At 43.5% G+C, this 13,106-nt stretch overlaps 1 protein-coding gene across 1 annotated transcript in view; it reads right to left on the reverse strand.

The window, feature by feature from the left end:
- UHRF2 (ubiquitin like with PHD and ring finger domains 2) overlaps nt 1-5,033 on the reverse strand; it is a 157,973-nt gene extending 152,940 nt beyond the window's left edge. Inside the window, exon 1 of the mRNA XM_072596937.1 lies at nt 4,475-5,033. Coding sequence (XP_072453038.1) covers nt 4,475-4,627 — 153 coding nt within the window. The 5' untranslated portion in view covers nt 4,628-5,033. The remainder of the gene's footprint in view (nt 1-4,474) is intronic.
- Between the last annotated feature and the right edge of the window lie 8,073 nt (nt 5,034-13,106).

Consider the following 13,106-nt stretch of genomic DNA (forward strand, 5'->3'; position numbering starts at 1 on the left):
ACTCACCAAGCTAATAAATTGATGGCATTTGGATCTTTGCTTCTTCGCTCTACCTTTATTTCCATCTAACAAAACCAAAGGTCCAATAATATCACATTCCTACTCAGTAAACTCTAGATGCTTCTTATCACCTCCAGAATAAAATAAAAAATCTGGCTTGGCATTCAAAGTCAATTCAAGTCACTCCAGACCTTTCTAGTCTTCTTATACCTTATCACCCCTCCAATGAACACTGGCTGTTCCTCACACAATACACTATCTCCCAACTAAGCATCCTCACTGGCTGTACCCCCACACCCAGAATACTCTCCCCTCCTCACTTCCTCTACTTGAACTCTTCAAGTCCCAGCTTAAATCTCACCTTCAAGAAGCTGGTCCCAATCTCTCTTAATTCAAGTGCCTTACATTTATTATTTCCTAGTTGCCCTATATCTCACTTATTTGTACACAGTTTGTTTGCATGCTGTCTCCTTCGTTAAATGGGGAGCTCTTTGAGGGCAGGGACTGTCATGTGCCTTTCTTTGTATCTCCAGTTCTTAGCATAGTGCTGGTACACAGTAGGGTACTTAATAAATATCTATTGACTAACTACTGGAAATGAAACTTCCCACCTCCATAAGGTCTCCCATTTTATTTCCACTATTACCACCCAAACGCCTCCTAGCTCGCTGGCCTTCCTTCAGTTTCTCACACCCAGGCCCAATTCATCTTTTACATTGTTGCCAGAACAATCTTCCTAACAACACATCTGATACTTTGTCTCTTCTGTCCAAAAGCTTTCCACCAACTAACTTTTTACTGAATTAAAAGTCCAAATTCCTTAGCTTGGTACTTGGAAGTATGTCACAATCTCGCTGCTACCTTCCCAGCCTTCATGATTCTCCTCCCAGTGCCCTAGACCATAGCACAAAATGAACCTTTTGCCATAACCTTGTACACATACAGCATACTCCCAGCTCCATCTTTGGTTTTTACTATTCCTTACGTGGGAAATGCATTAACTTGTTTATAAAGCCTAAAAATTAAGCTCACCCACAATTTTTGAAATTTAAAACAAAAAGGATCAGTATTTTAATATATACAAACTGCCCCCCCCCCCCAATATTACTGTTAGAACACATCCTGTAGATTTTGTCCAACTAGATTTGGTTTTAAAGTAAAAAGAACACATGAACCCAAGTGAATAGAGGCCTGGCTTTGAGGACCTGTGCTAGTCCTGAAGAGCTTTCAGAACCTGGACAAGTCACTTAAATTCTGAGTTTCATTTTCTCCAGCTAGGAAATGAGAATACATCTGCCTCCCAATTAGCATGACTAACAGATCCCAACATAGTTGTATGAATTTAAATCTACACTAGTCATAATTATGTAATGAGCAGTCCCGTTGGTTCAAGACCAATGGAATCATGCAATTCGAATTCAAATAATGCAACCACTTCAAGGGATCCTTATTTGCACTAATAGGGACCTAGATGTAATATTTATAATACATACCTCAAAGGTGTGGGATGGGGAAAACACTTCCTAAGCCTTAAGCCAGAGGTAGGGAATCTGTGGCCTCAAGGCCATATGTGGCCCTCCAGGTCCTCAAGTCCAGCCCTATGAATCAAACTTCAGAGAACAAACCCCCCTAATTAAGAGATCTATTCTGTAAAACTTGGACTCAGTCAAAATGCCTCAACCAAGGACCTAGAAGGCCACACGTAGCCTGGAGGCAGCAGCAGGTTCTTCCCCCGCCAAGCACTAGAGTCAAGTTACTGAGTCATGATATTTGGACCTTTTGAAGCTGCCCAACCAAACAAGAACAACGATAAAACACCCAAAAAAGGACCAAATGCTGAATGCTACAAATATGTTCAGGTATCAACTTAATAAATGCTTATTGATGTAATTTATTTAAGTGCCTACTCTGTGCCACGCTTTATCCTGAGGATACAAAGACAAAAATGAAAACAATCCTTGCTCTCAAGGGGTTAATGTTCTATTATGGAAAACATTTTTTTTACATACTTAAGGACAATTTCTAGGGGTTCTGAGGAGGTAGGTGGGCTAGGGAGGAAATCAGGAAAAGCCTCATGTAAAAGGTTGTACTTGGGTTGAGCTTTGAAGGTAACTATGAATTTTAAGGGCAGCTATGTGGGAAAGTAGATAGAGCACTGGGCCTGGAGTCTGGAAGACCCAAGTTCAAAATGGCCTCAGACACTTACTAGCTGTGTGACCCTGGGCACTTGTTTGCCTCAGTTTCCTCATCTGTAAGATGAGCTGTCGAAGGGAATGGCAAACCACTCCAATATCTTTGCCAAGAAAACTCCAAATGGCGTCATGAAGAGTCGGATGAGACTGAAACAAATTTGAACAAGAATAAATGAATTTTAAGAGGCATAGCAGTGCATTTCAGGAATGGGGGGTCATGTATAAAAGTACAGAAAACAGAGATGGAACATCATTTGAGGATTAGACCATAAAGTGCATGAAGGGGAGAAACAGTAACGTGTAATAACCCTGGAAAAGTAGGCTGGGACCAAGTCCTGAAGGGCTTTAAATGACAAGAGTTTGTATTTTCTTCTTCTATAAACTTGACACTGTTCGAGACAAAACATTCATTCTCCATGTACATAAAATAAGGGTAGAATAGTGACAGTAAATCTAAAAAGGAATCACAAGTCATTCAGACCTTTTCTACCTGTGGGAAAAACTACTTCCTTCCCCACTTCTAACCCCCACAAAAGCTTTTATTAAAGGTTTACTATGTGCCAAGCACTGTGTTTTTTTTAAGTGCAGAAGACATATTAAGACCAAAATAAGCCCATCTTTAACTTTAATACTTATTAAAATGAGAGCTCCTTGAGGACAGTATTTTTGCCTTTCTTTGTATCTGGCATATACTAAGCATTTAATGTTTTCCGACCAGCGAAGAAGGAGAAACACAAGAGATAAGTACAAAACAGTCTGAAAAAAGAGGGAGCATTTAACTTCTCAGCTGAGCTTTGATGGAAGAAATGGGTTGTGAGAGGCACAGGTGAAATAGGTTTCTGGCAATTAGCAACACCTTGTGCCAATGAAGTCTAACATGAGACAAGTGGTCAGAATTTTTTTGGGGGGGGGGGGGGAGAAACAGTGAGAGGAGAATATAGTCATTGGAGATGTGTCTTGATTATTTCCAAGGGTTGAAAACGATATAAAAGCATTTAAGAGGGCATAGGGTTACTGGGGGAGTTGGCAGTGACTCGCAGGGGCCAGACTCAGAGGGCTATCCGTACACACTTAAGGCAGCGGTCAACACACCCTATGAACTCTGGGCTTCAAATTATCTTAAGACCCTCAAAACGTTACCTGACGCGTGAAGGCACAGTTAGAATTGGAAATGGGTAAGGAAAATAGGATGTATTCCAACCCACAGCCCGGGCGTGCCCCACCCCGCCAAACCCTTCCTCTATTCAGCAATGAGGAAAAAAGAAAGGAAAACTCTGCGCTGGTCCCAGCGGCAGCAGCTCTTTTCCACAGAGGGGGGTCCGTCCAGGGAGGCGGCGGAGCCCCATTTGTTTTCATGTGGAAGGGTTCAATTAAACAAAAATAAAACCAGGCCTACACATGGAGTTCGGGGGAAAACCTGATGCTCCAAACCCCGCCGTACGTCCCTGCTCCTCCCCGGCCCTACCCCATCACCTCACTGAGCGCAGCCACCTACAACACGTGCCCGTTTCACCCACCCACCGTACTTCCTCGCCAGCACTCTCCGGATGGGCTTCCCCTGCCATCCCCTCGCCCCCCAGACACACACCAAAGTCCGGGTGGGGCCTAGGGAAATACCAAGTCCAGGCTGGGCTTTCCTCTTCCCCTACACCTCCAAGTGGATCCCACAAGAGAGCGTCTTAGATACCCCGGGAAAAGCCCCCGACACATGGTCTGGGCATCCGTACCATTTCTCTCCGTAACCTCCACACCACCTTCATGAATGTGGCGGGGCGAAGGTGTGCGTGTGTGTGATTACCTGTGTGCGTGTGAGATGGGGGGCTGGGGGACCGGAGGAGGGGTGCTGCTACCGCAGCGGCCCCACGGACGCAGACACAAGCCCAGCGAGGGAGCCGGCCTTCCCGGCCCTCCCTTTCTCCACCTTTCCCACCTGATCAAGTGGAGCAGCCAGCCTCCTGCCCCAGGCTAGCGGGGCGGGCGGAAAGATGGACCGGGTCCACAGGTGCGCAGCGCCGGGACTCCCCCTCCCCCTCCCCCCCCGCTTCCCCGCTCCCGGCTGGGGGTCCTGACGCACAAAACGAGGGGTGGGAGGCACCGCCGCAGCGCCCAGCCTCGGGACTGCTAGGTTTCCCGGAGGGCCCCCCGCCCCCCGCCAGTCCCAGGTGAGGTTCGCGGCCTCCCCGCGCACCTGGAGACGGAGGGCCGGGGGCGGGGGAGAAGACAGGTGGCCAGGTACGAGGCGCGGAGGAGGGACGGCGGTCCCGGGCCGGAGCATCTCTCACCTGCTTGCCCCGGTAGAAGAGGCGCTGGCGGTCCGGGGCCACGTTGAACAGCTCCCGGATCTTCTCCCGCAACGTCTCGATCTTGGTGAGACGCGACAGGTCGTCGATGGTCCGCGTCTCGGTGCCGTCTATGGTGCGGACCTGGATCCACATCCTGACCCGAGTGGGGGGGTGCGGAGCGGGGACGGGGGGGGGGCGCCGGTGCCTCCCCTCTTTGTCTCCCCCTCCTCTCGGCCCAGGCTCTCCCGCCCCCACGCGCGCCTCCCCAGCCCCTGGGGACCCCGAGCGCGCGAGGGAGAGCGCGAGCGAGAGCGTGCGCGGAGCGCCCGGAGCACTCGCGGTGGCGGCCGGCGGTAGCCTGAGCGCGCACACCCCACAGGGCGGGGAGGGGGAGGAAGCGGGGCGGGGGGGAAGGAGGAGGAGCGGAACAGCCGGAACTGGGAGGAGGCGGGGGCGAAGAGCCGAAGAGCCGCTGACAATACCCCACGCCGCCGCGGCTTTAAAAATAGGAAGGAGCCGTAGCGGACCGGACTGACTGGGACTGTTTATGAAGAGCTCGCTGCTCTCACATGGAGGTCACGGCGCCAATCGGTTCTCGCGAGATCCGCGAGGATCCGGTCTTAAAGAAACAGCGGCCCACGAAGCGAGGGACCGGCAGAAGAGTGACCTGTGGGCTCGCGGGCTGAGGAGAGGGGCGGGGCCAGCGGGATCGGCCGGGCCCGCCCCCGGCCCGCCCCCGGGCCCCGGAGCCCACGCCCGCGCGCCAGTTCCTCTCCCCTGAGCGCGCGGTTTGGCGCCCGGGGGTGTGCGGCGCTCCGCCCCCTCCTCCTGAGCAGGCCGTCGGCCCTGGGCGGGAGGGGCCTGGGTTTTCCCTTCTCCAGAAAACTCCCCGACGAACAAAAGACACTTCGGGCGCGCAGGGTGCGCACGTGGTGCTCCTGGGGCCCCGGAGGGACGTCGGAGGGGCCCCAGAGCGCCAGGCCGGGCTCGCCCGTCCCAGGGCCCCGGAGAGCCCCTCTCTCCCTTTCCCCGTCACCCAGCCATGCCCCTGCCCTCGTGGCCTGCTCCGGGAATTTCCCGCCACAGGCCGGGCCGGACCGAGGCCGCCGGGTCGGCATTGCCGGGTCGGCACAGCCGTGCCCCCGCTGCTCGGTGCCCTCCCTCCGGACTTCCCAAGGAGTTTTCGTTTCTTTCCAAAGCGGTGGAAGGGCACCCACGGCCACAAGATTTATAGGCTCGTGGAAAAGCCTTCTTTTCCCCCAACTGTTACATTTTTAAACCACACGCTCAGAGCCACCAACTGCCAAGGAAGACAGCGGAGCCAGAAGGGCCTGTGGGGGAATGGCGTTCTCAGAAACAGGCCTTGCATAACACCCAACTGGAGGTTTCCAGTGAAACTATGTATCCGCTTAGGAAGAAGGGGGAAATTTACAAATAAAAAAAAAACAACCCTTTCATCTCGTATTTATTAAAATCCAAAACTGTGGGGACAAAACATTTTGCCAAATGAGGGAGAAAAAAATTCACCTGAATTAAAATCCATGAGATTTTGGCAGTATGGGGTTTGGTTCTAATTACTGCGAAAACAAAGATTTATTAATAGTTACCGGAAAAAATGTAAAGCTTGTATCCTTGGGAGGAGAGGGAGGAGGACTACAGCATCGTTGGATATGACAGAGGGCATTTTCATTGAACCAGAAAGGGCAAAAAGTAACAGAATGAGGTGATGTTCTCATGATAGCTAGTAATAATGGGTTATGTTGGTGTAGAGCTTTACCTATTTATCTCATTTGATCCTTATAGAGGGAATATTATCCCCATTTTATAAATGAAGAAACAGGTTGAGTGATTTACCTACAATTCATAAGTATCTGAGGTAGGATTTGAACTCTGAGCTTTCTAACTGGCAGTCAGGAGCTCCGTCAGCCTGGAAGCCTCTCTATTGATCTGTCCAGCTACCTATGCTGTTGGTTAAATTAACATTCTTTGTTCAACCTGCACATTAAGTAAAAGTCAAGACTGAAATTCAAGTCTTTTACCTCGAAATCAGAAAGATTCTTTACATCATATTTCTCTGACTCTTTTGCTTAAAAAATAGGTAGTGTAACTCCCAAAAATGTGCAATAGGTAGGGTTTACACACAATGGAACAGGGGTGGGAGGGTGGGAACCCACACTGTGTAGGGCCTCACACTTCTTATCCAGTCATGTTACCTGCTATCACCCTCCCAGGGCTAAGTTCCCAGAATGAGACCACCACCATACATTTTCATTCAAACTCTCCCCAGGCCTTAAAGTTAACCCTGTTGAAGGGAAATACACTTCTCCTATTTGCTACTGTTGCTCTTAAGCCCCCATCTAGTGTCTTTTCTATCTCTGCAACTAGCCTCCTTGCAAGGTAATACATCTCCATAATATGTTTATATCGCCAGCCTCTTACCATGACACTTTTGTAGTTTAAATATTACCATTTCCTTAATAATAAAGCAACAAAATAATAAAGTAAAGCCAGAAACAATGAAATACACCACAATACACACGTTAACCTGGATCTTACTCTCCTATCACTGCACTCAATAGCTGTGTTGAAGAGTGTGTACACACTTAGGGGAACCTGGAAACGGAAGCACATGAAGGAGGAAAACTCATATGCTTGGGGTAACACACAACTCTAGACTACAGGGTTCAATGTTATTGCTCCATTCAGGTTTGATATTGGAACCAAATGAGATGCTCCTAGGTCATGCAACAGTTAACAAAAGAGAGATTTACTTGACTAGAGAAGGATATTCACCAAAGACAGGCATTGAAGACACCTTGAGTTGATTCAGCTTCACAAAGCTTGAGTTGCCCCTACTAATACACCAATCAAACATTAGAAAGCCTTTGGAGCTCCTTGGAGCTGCTTTGTATTTTAAGGACTGAAGAAAGTCTGAGCCTTTAGTCCCCTGGATATTAGGTCTAACTAAGTCTCAGGGAATGTCTCAATACCTTTTAAGAAAAAACTAGTTTAATTTACCTGGGGAAAGGTGTTAGGATGTTGCTCCTACCACAGCTGTAAATCCAGGACCCCAGATGTTCCTGCTCCAGATCTAGTGTTTTTTCTTTTTCAGAAGTAGTCCATACAACTTTTGGACAGCTTCATTTCTTTTTCCTTACATCAAACCTTGTTTATTGTTTACTCTTTTTTTTTTTTTAAAGCACTTGACTTGGAAGGCAATAGTCAGTAAGTCAAGAAACATTTAATAAATGCTTGCTATGTACCAGGTACTGTGCTAGGAGTTGGGAATGCAAACAAAAGAGTCTTATAGTCTCCCAAGTACCGGCATACTGTATTTTTTGTGAACAGTGGCTGTATGTCATCAAAATGGGCATGGTCCCAGCAGAAAGGAGGTGGGGGTGGAGCAAAGGAACAAGGAAGAGAATCACAATGGAACTGAAATGATTTTCTGAGTTTTGGTTGTTGGTCCGCTCTTCAAAAAGGAACAAGACATGATCACTTTAACCCTTAACTGAATTTGAAGAGGGAGAAATTCATTATTATTTTAATCATTATTAATTTTAAATTTAATTGTCATTAATCAATTTAATTATCATTATTTTCAATGAGTGAACAGAATACTGCTTTAGCTTCCTGATTTGTCATTAAACAAAAGAAATAAACAATTTAAGATGATTTTACTTTAAGTTTCACTTCTACCGTGAAATCTCTTATGCAGCATAGTTAGGAAGAGAATTATCATTTTTACATCATACATGCATTCCTTATTTTTAAAGAATTTGAAATTCAGTGAAAACTACTTGAAAATAAAATTATGCTAAACCAAATTTGATCATTCTTAGGTGATTTAGAAGACAATTCCAAATCAACTAACCAATCAATGTTTATTGGGCACATCTCCAATATTATTTCAGTAGGAAGTCACTACTCCAAGCAATAGCATTCACTAATTTCCCATACCAAACATGCTGACCCGCACACTTTGATTGTCCTGTTTCTCTTAGGATACTCTATCTAACTCTTTACTACTTGAGTAAATTCTAATTATTCTTTCCAATGCAGTTTCAGTGCCAGCTCTTCTTTGAGTGCCACCCCTTCCTTACATTCTATATTTTACTATTTTTAAAAAATATGTATGTATCATCTCTCCCCCAATTAGATTATAAGCTAATAAAGCAGGAATCTTTTATCTTTTTGTTTCCCCAACTTCTACTAATAGGAGTAGGGATTGGATCTGAGGGTTCATTGATACGGAGAACTCTCAAGAAGGAAACTCCCTATACCATGGGAGGATGATAATTTCTCGGCAACAAATAGTTTTGAGTTGCTTAGAGTACCAGGAAGTGACTTGCCCAGGGTCATGCAGCCGGTATTTCAGAGCAGTGATTGAATACATTTCTTACTAATTTAGAATATAGGTAATAAATATTTACTAATGCTTTCCAACATATACTCTTTACTCAAAGCATGCTTGTTTCCTGAACATGCCTTATTCATTTCCGTCTCATCCCTTATTCCTATCTCATCCCTACTCATTCTCTACTTATCTCTCCCCTGAAATGCCCTCCTACTTTCATTCTGTCTGTTCAGCTCTTACCTATCCTTTAAAGTCCATAAGTTCTGCCTCTTCCAAGAAACCTTCCTTAATTATTGTATCCCATACTAATCTTTTTCTCTGAATTCCTGAAGGTCTAATCTAATCTGTATTAGTTATTTTTGCACTTAACCACCGAAGTGTTTTGTATTGCTTTCTAATTACTTCATTTCATTCTTATCTCTCTTTATAAGATTATAAACTCCTTGAGATCATGAACTTGTGTGTCACACTCTTGTTTTGTTTTTAATCCCTACAACACCTAGTCCACTGCTGGGCATATAGTAAATGTTCTACAAATACTTATTGAAATGAACTGAGGAACAGCTCCCAAGAAAACTAGGAAATCCTCTGTCATTTCTACCTCCAGAAAAATCCAGGGTTATCAGGCTGGTTTCTGATTAATGCTGGTAAGGTATTAGTATACTGAGAGTAGAAGAAATAACAATATAAAGGCTATCCATAGATCTTGCACTCTAGTATGAACACAAAATACCTACAACCTTTCTTTGCTGTTCTCTCCTCACTTTTGCCTCTCAGAATCCTTTTCTTTAAGGCTCAGCTGAGGTCCTCCATGTCATCTCCTCTATGAAACATTCCCAGATCTTCTCAGTAGTTAATGTTTTCTCCTTCCACAAATTATCTTTACTTCAGTGTGTACATATTTTATCCCCACATCAATTAGAATAGAAGCTCCCTAGGACAAAGACTGTTAGTTTCATTTTATTAAGCAGCATGAAAGAGTGGTTAGAATGCTGGACTTGAATTCAGTATAACCTGTGTTCAGATCCCGGGACTGACACTTAATTAGCTGTGTGACCTCAGGCAATTCCACTCTAAGCCCCAGTTTCTTCAGCTGCAAAATGGAGATCATGATAATAATACTCACCTGACAGGGCTATTGTGAGGCTTAAATGAGATAATGAGATAGATGAGATAATAAAGCACCATACAAATTCCAAGTAATTTTTGCTGTTAGTTCACCCTGCTCCCTAGCACAGTGTTTTGCAAATGGTGATTAATAAATATTTGTTGAATAGAATTGAATTGTGTGTTTAGAGGGAAGTGTATATTAGTGAGGGATAGAAATGTTAGCCTAGCTATATATATTCTTGTAGCTTGATCCATATGATATAGTCTCTTTTTATTAAACAAAAATAGTAATAATAAAAAAGATAACAATCCTTGAATCACAACACATTTGTCACTGTGACATTTTTCTGTGTGGCAATAATATTAGGAATATATCTGCCTGTAAAATAGTTCTATACTCTTTATATTTCTTCAAGTTGCCTAGTACCATGCTTTTTGATTTGCATATTGCTTATTCATCCTGTGTCCCTGTACCCAACTCCTACGGTTGAATGATTACCATGAACATTCCTAGGCGCACAATACTTCACAGAATTCAGGGGTATGAAAAAAATAAAGGATGCTGAAAAAATGATTGAACTCATTTGACTAGTCCTACCCAGAAGACAACCACCACAATCACAACTACAAACAATCAAGAAGACCATCTTCAGCAGTGCTCTAAAGGTCAACTAGGAAAAGGAAAGGCAGGAAATCACAAAGCTGAGGACCAGCACAAAGGGATTTTGATTCCTGCCTCTTATGATGCAAAACCCCAGGACACCAGTCAACATTCTAGAGAAGTGAATTGGAAGCTGAGGCCTCAGGAGTTTGAAGAGTAAAACCAGCACTTTGCCAGTTAGTTGAAACACAATAGCTCCAGGCAGCCTTGGTTGGAAGTCTTCCCAGGTCAGAATGTCAAAGCCATTCGGGTTCCAGAAGGAAATTCTGAATATTCAGTACTTGTGACCATGTGGAATACCAGCTTGTCAGCACTAGGGAAATGTGCTATACATATATAAATATAAAATTAATTAGAAGCTATTACTCTAGTCTAGATCTCTACAGCCTGAACCACCATTTATTTGAAGAACCAATATGAAGTTGATTTTTAGGCTTAGTCTTTTTAATGGTTATTAGGCACTAAATATAATTTCTATTTAGCTGAACATATATAGATAATTTTCACACCCATTTGATATTGATTCTGCCTCTGATTTAAGCAGGAGTAGGTAACCTTCCTTTACTTGAAATTTGACCCTTGTGTACCCACATGTTTATATCCCCCTTTTTATATTAACTAGTAGGTTTTGATTGGGGAATTTAGATGATTATTGCTTTTGCGCTTCAATGGATCTGTGATTTCTTTGACTTGGGTACTCCTTCTATTTGTGCAAACTTACACATGATTCCCAATCTTTGCAATGTGTGTCCATATATTTCAATAAGTCCCCAGAGAAGATTCAATCAAGGCACTGGAGGCTATTCTTTTCGGTCTCTTAATGGCACATGCATACAAATACAGAACTTAAGTTATCAATTATCCCCAGCTCTCAATACACTTTGGCCCACTCCCTATTCCAATCACGCTTTTCCCAGATCTCTTTTATGTCATTTTTTGCAATACATAAACATTGGCAGCATGTTGCAATATAATTATGCCCACCATGACTCCCTCCCATTGCCCTTTGCTTGACATGCAATTTTGATTCTTCAGAGTTTATGGAGTTCTAAATTGTGGTTTAATAAGAGTTTGTTGCCTGTTGAAGTCTATGATACACAAAAGACTCCCTATTCACCTTTTCTGTGATTACAGCTTTACTGTAAGAATAGCAGTGTTAACTAGATGAGTTTTAAAATATATGTGTAATGATTATAATAATGTAAATTAAAAGAAAAAAGTGAAACCAAACACTGAGTGCATAGAGAATAGTGGAAGGAGTTCTGACTGAAATCAGATGTCCTGACTTAAAATTCTACCTCTGTAACTTAGTACCTGTTTGTCATTGGGCAAGTCACAAACTGGGCCTCAGTTTCCTCATGTGTGAAATGAATAGATTGGACTAGATGATCTTCGAATTTCTTTTCAGTCCTAGATGTATGACCTTAAGATCCTTCTTTGAAGGAAGGAGGTACTATATAACTATAAACCAGAGAGAAGGTAATGAGATCATTTAGCTAGAGGCTTGATTATAGGGTTACTTGGTGGTCAACTCACTTATATTCTCTCAGTGGATAATTAATATGTTTACATAATACCTTTCTATAGGCTTAAGGAAGTGGGTGTATAAGCTGGTCCATGATGCTTACACTAAATATTAAGCAGGGTACTCATCAAGTACACACACAGCCTTCAGGGATCCTATGTGATAGTTTAGAATTTGCTATGTCAAAAGACTTCCAAAAGAAAATACTTGTTCTTCAGTTCATTGCTTCAAAACCCTAAGCCTTTCATTTCTTAAACCCAAACTTTATTTTCCAACATATTTCAATCTGGTTTCCCTAGCTAGCTTTGCACTGAAGTCACCAAGTATCATATTTTGTGACTTTGGGTAGATCATTTGTCAAGTTCTTTGTAGAATTTCTCTATGTATTTTACACCTTCTTTACTCTCCTCACCTTTGCATTACAGCTAACAAGTATTAAAGTACATGCCATTTTAATTTGAAAATATTACTGGACTCTTCATAGAATTTCTCTACCTATCTCCTTATCCCTGCAGCAAATGTTGCTTATCCTAAGCATGAGATTTTCAAAGAGAGATGACCAAAGTGTTCAAATTACTAAACAGTTGTACTCATTTCATACACCAGCAAAGTTATGCTTAAGATTCCGCAAGAGGCTTTGGAAATATGTAAACTGAGAATTACCAGAAGTGCAGGCTGGATTTTGAAGAGGCAGCGTTGACTAGAGGTTAAATTGCCAACATTCATTGGATTATGGAGAAAGCAAGGGAGTTCCAGAAAAAAAACTGCTTCATTGATTATGCTAAAGCCTTTGACTGTGGATCACAACACAATGTGACAAGTCTTCAAAGAGATGGGAATACCAGATCATCTTACTTGTTTACTGAGGAACCTGTATGCAGGCCAAGAAGCAAATGTTAGAACTAAACATAGAACAACTGATTGGTTTAAGATTGGAAAAGGAATACAACAAGGCTGTATACTGTTACCTTTTATTTAA

This window comes from Notamacropus eugenii, chromosome 1, assembly GCF_028372415.1.
Source record: "Notamacropus eugenii isolate mMacEug1 chromosome 1, mMacEug1.pri_v2, whole genome shotgun sequence".
Taxonomy (NCBI): domain Eukaryota; kingdom Metazoa; phylum Chordata; class Mammalia; order Diprotodontia; family Macropodidae; genus Notamacropus; species Notamacropus eugenii.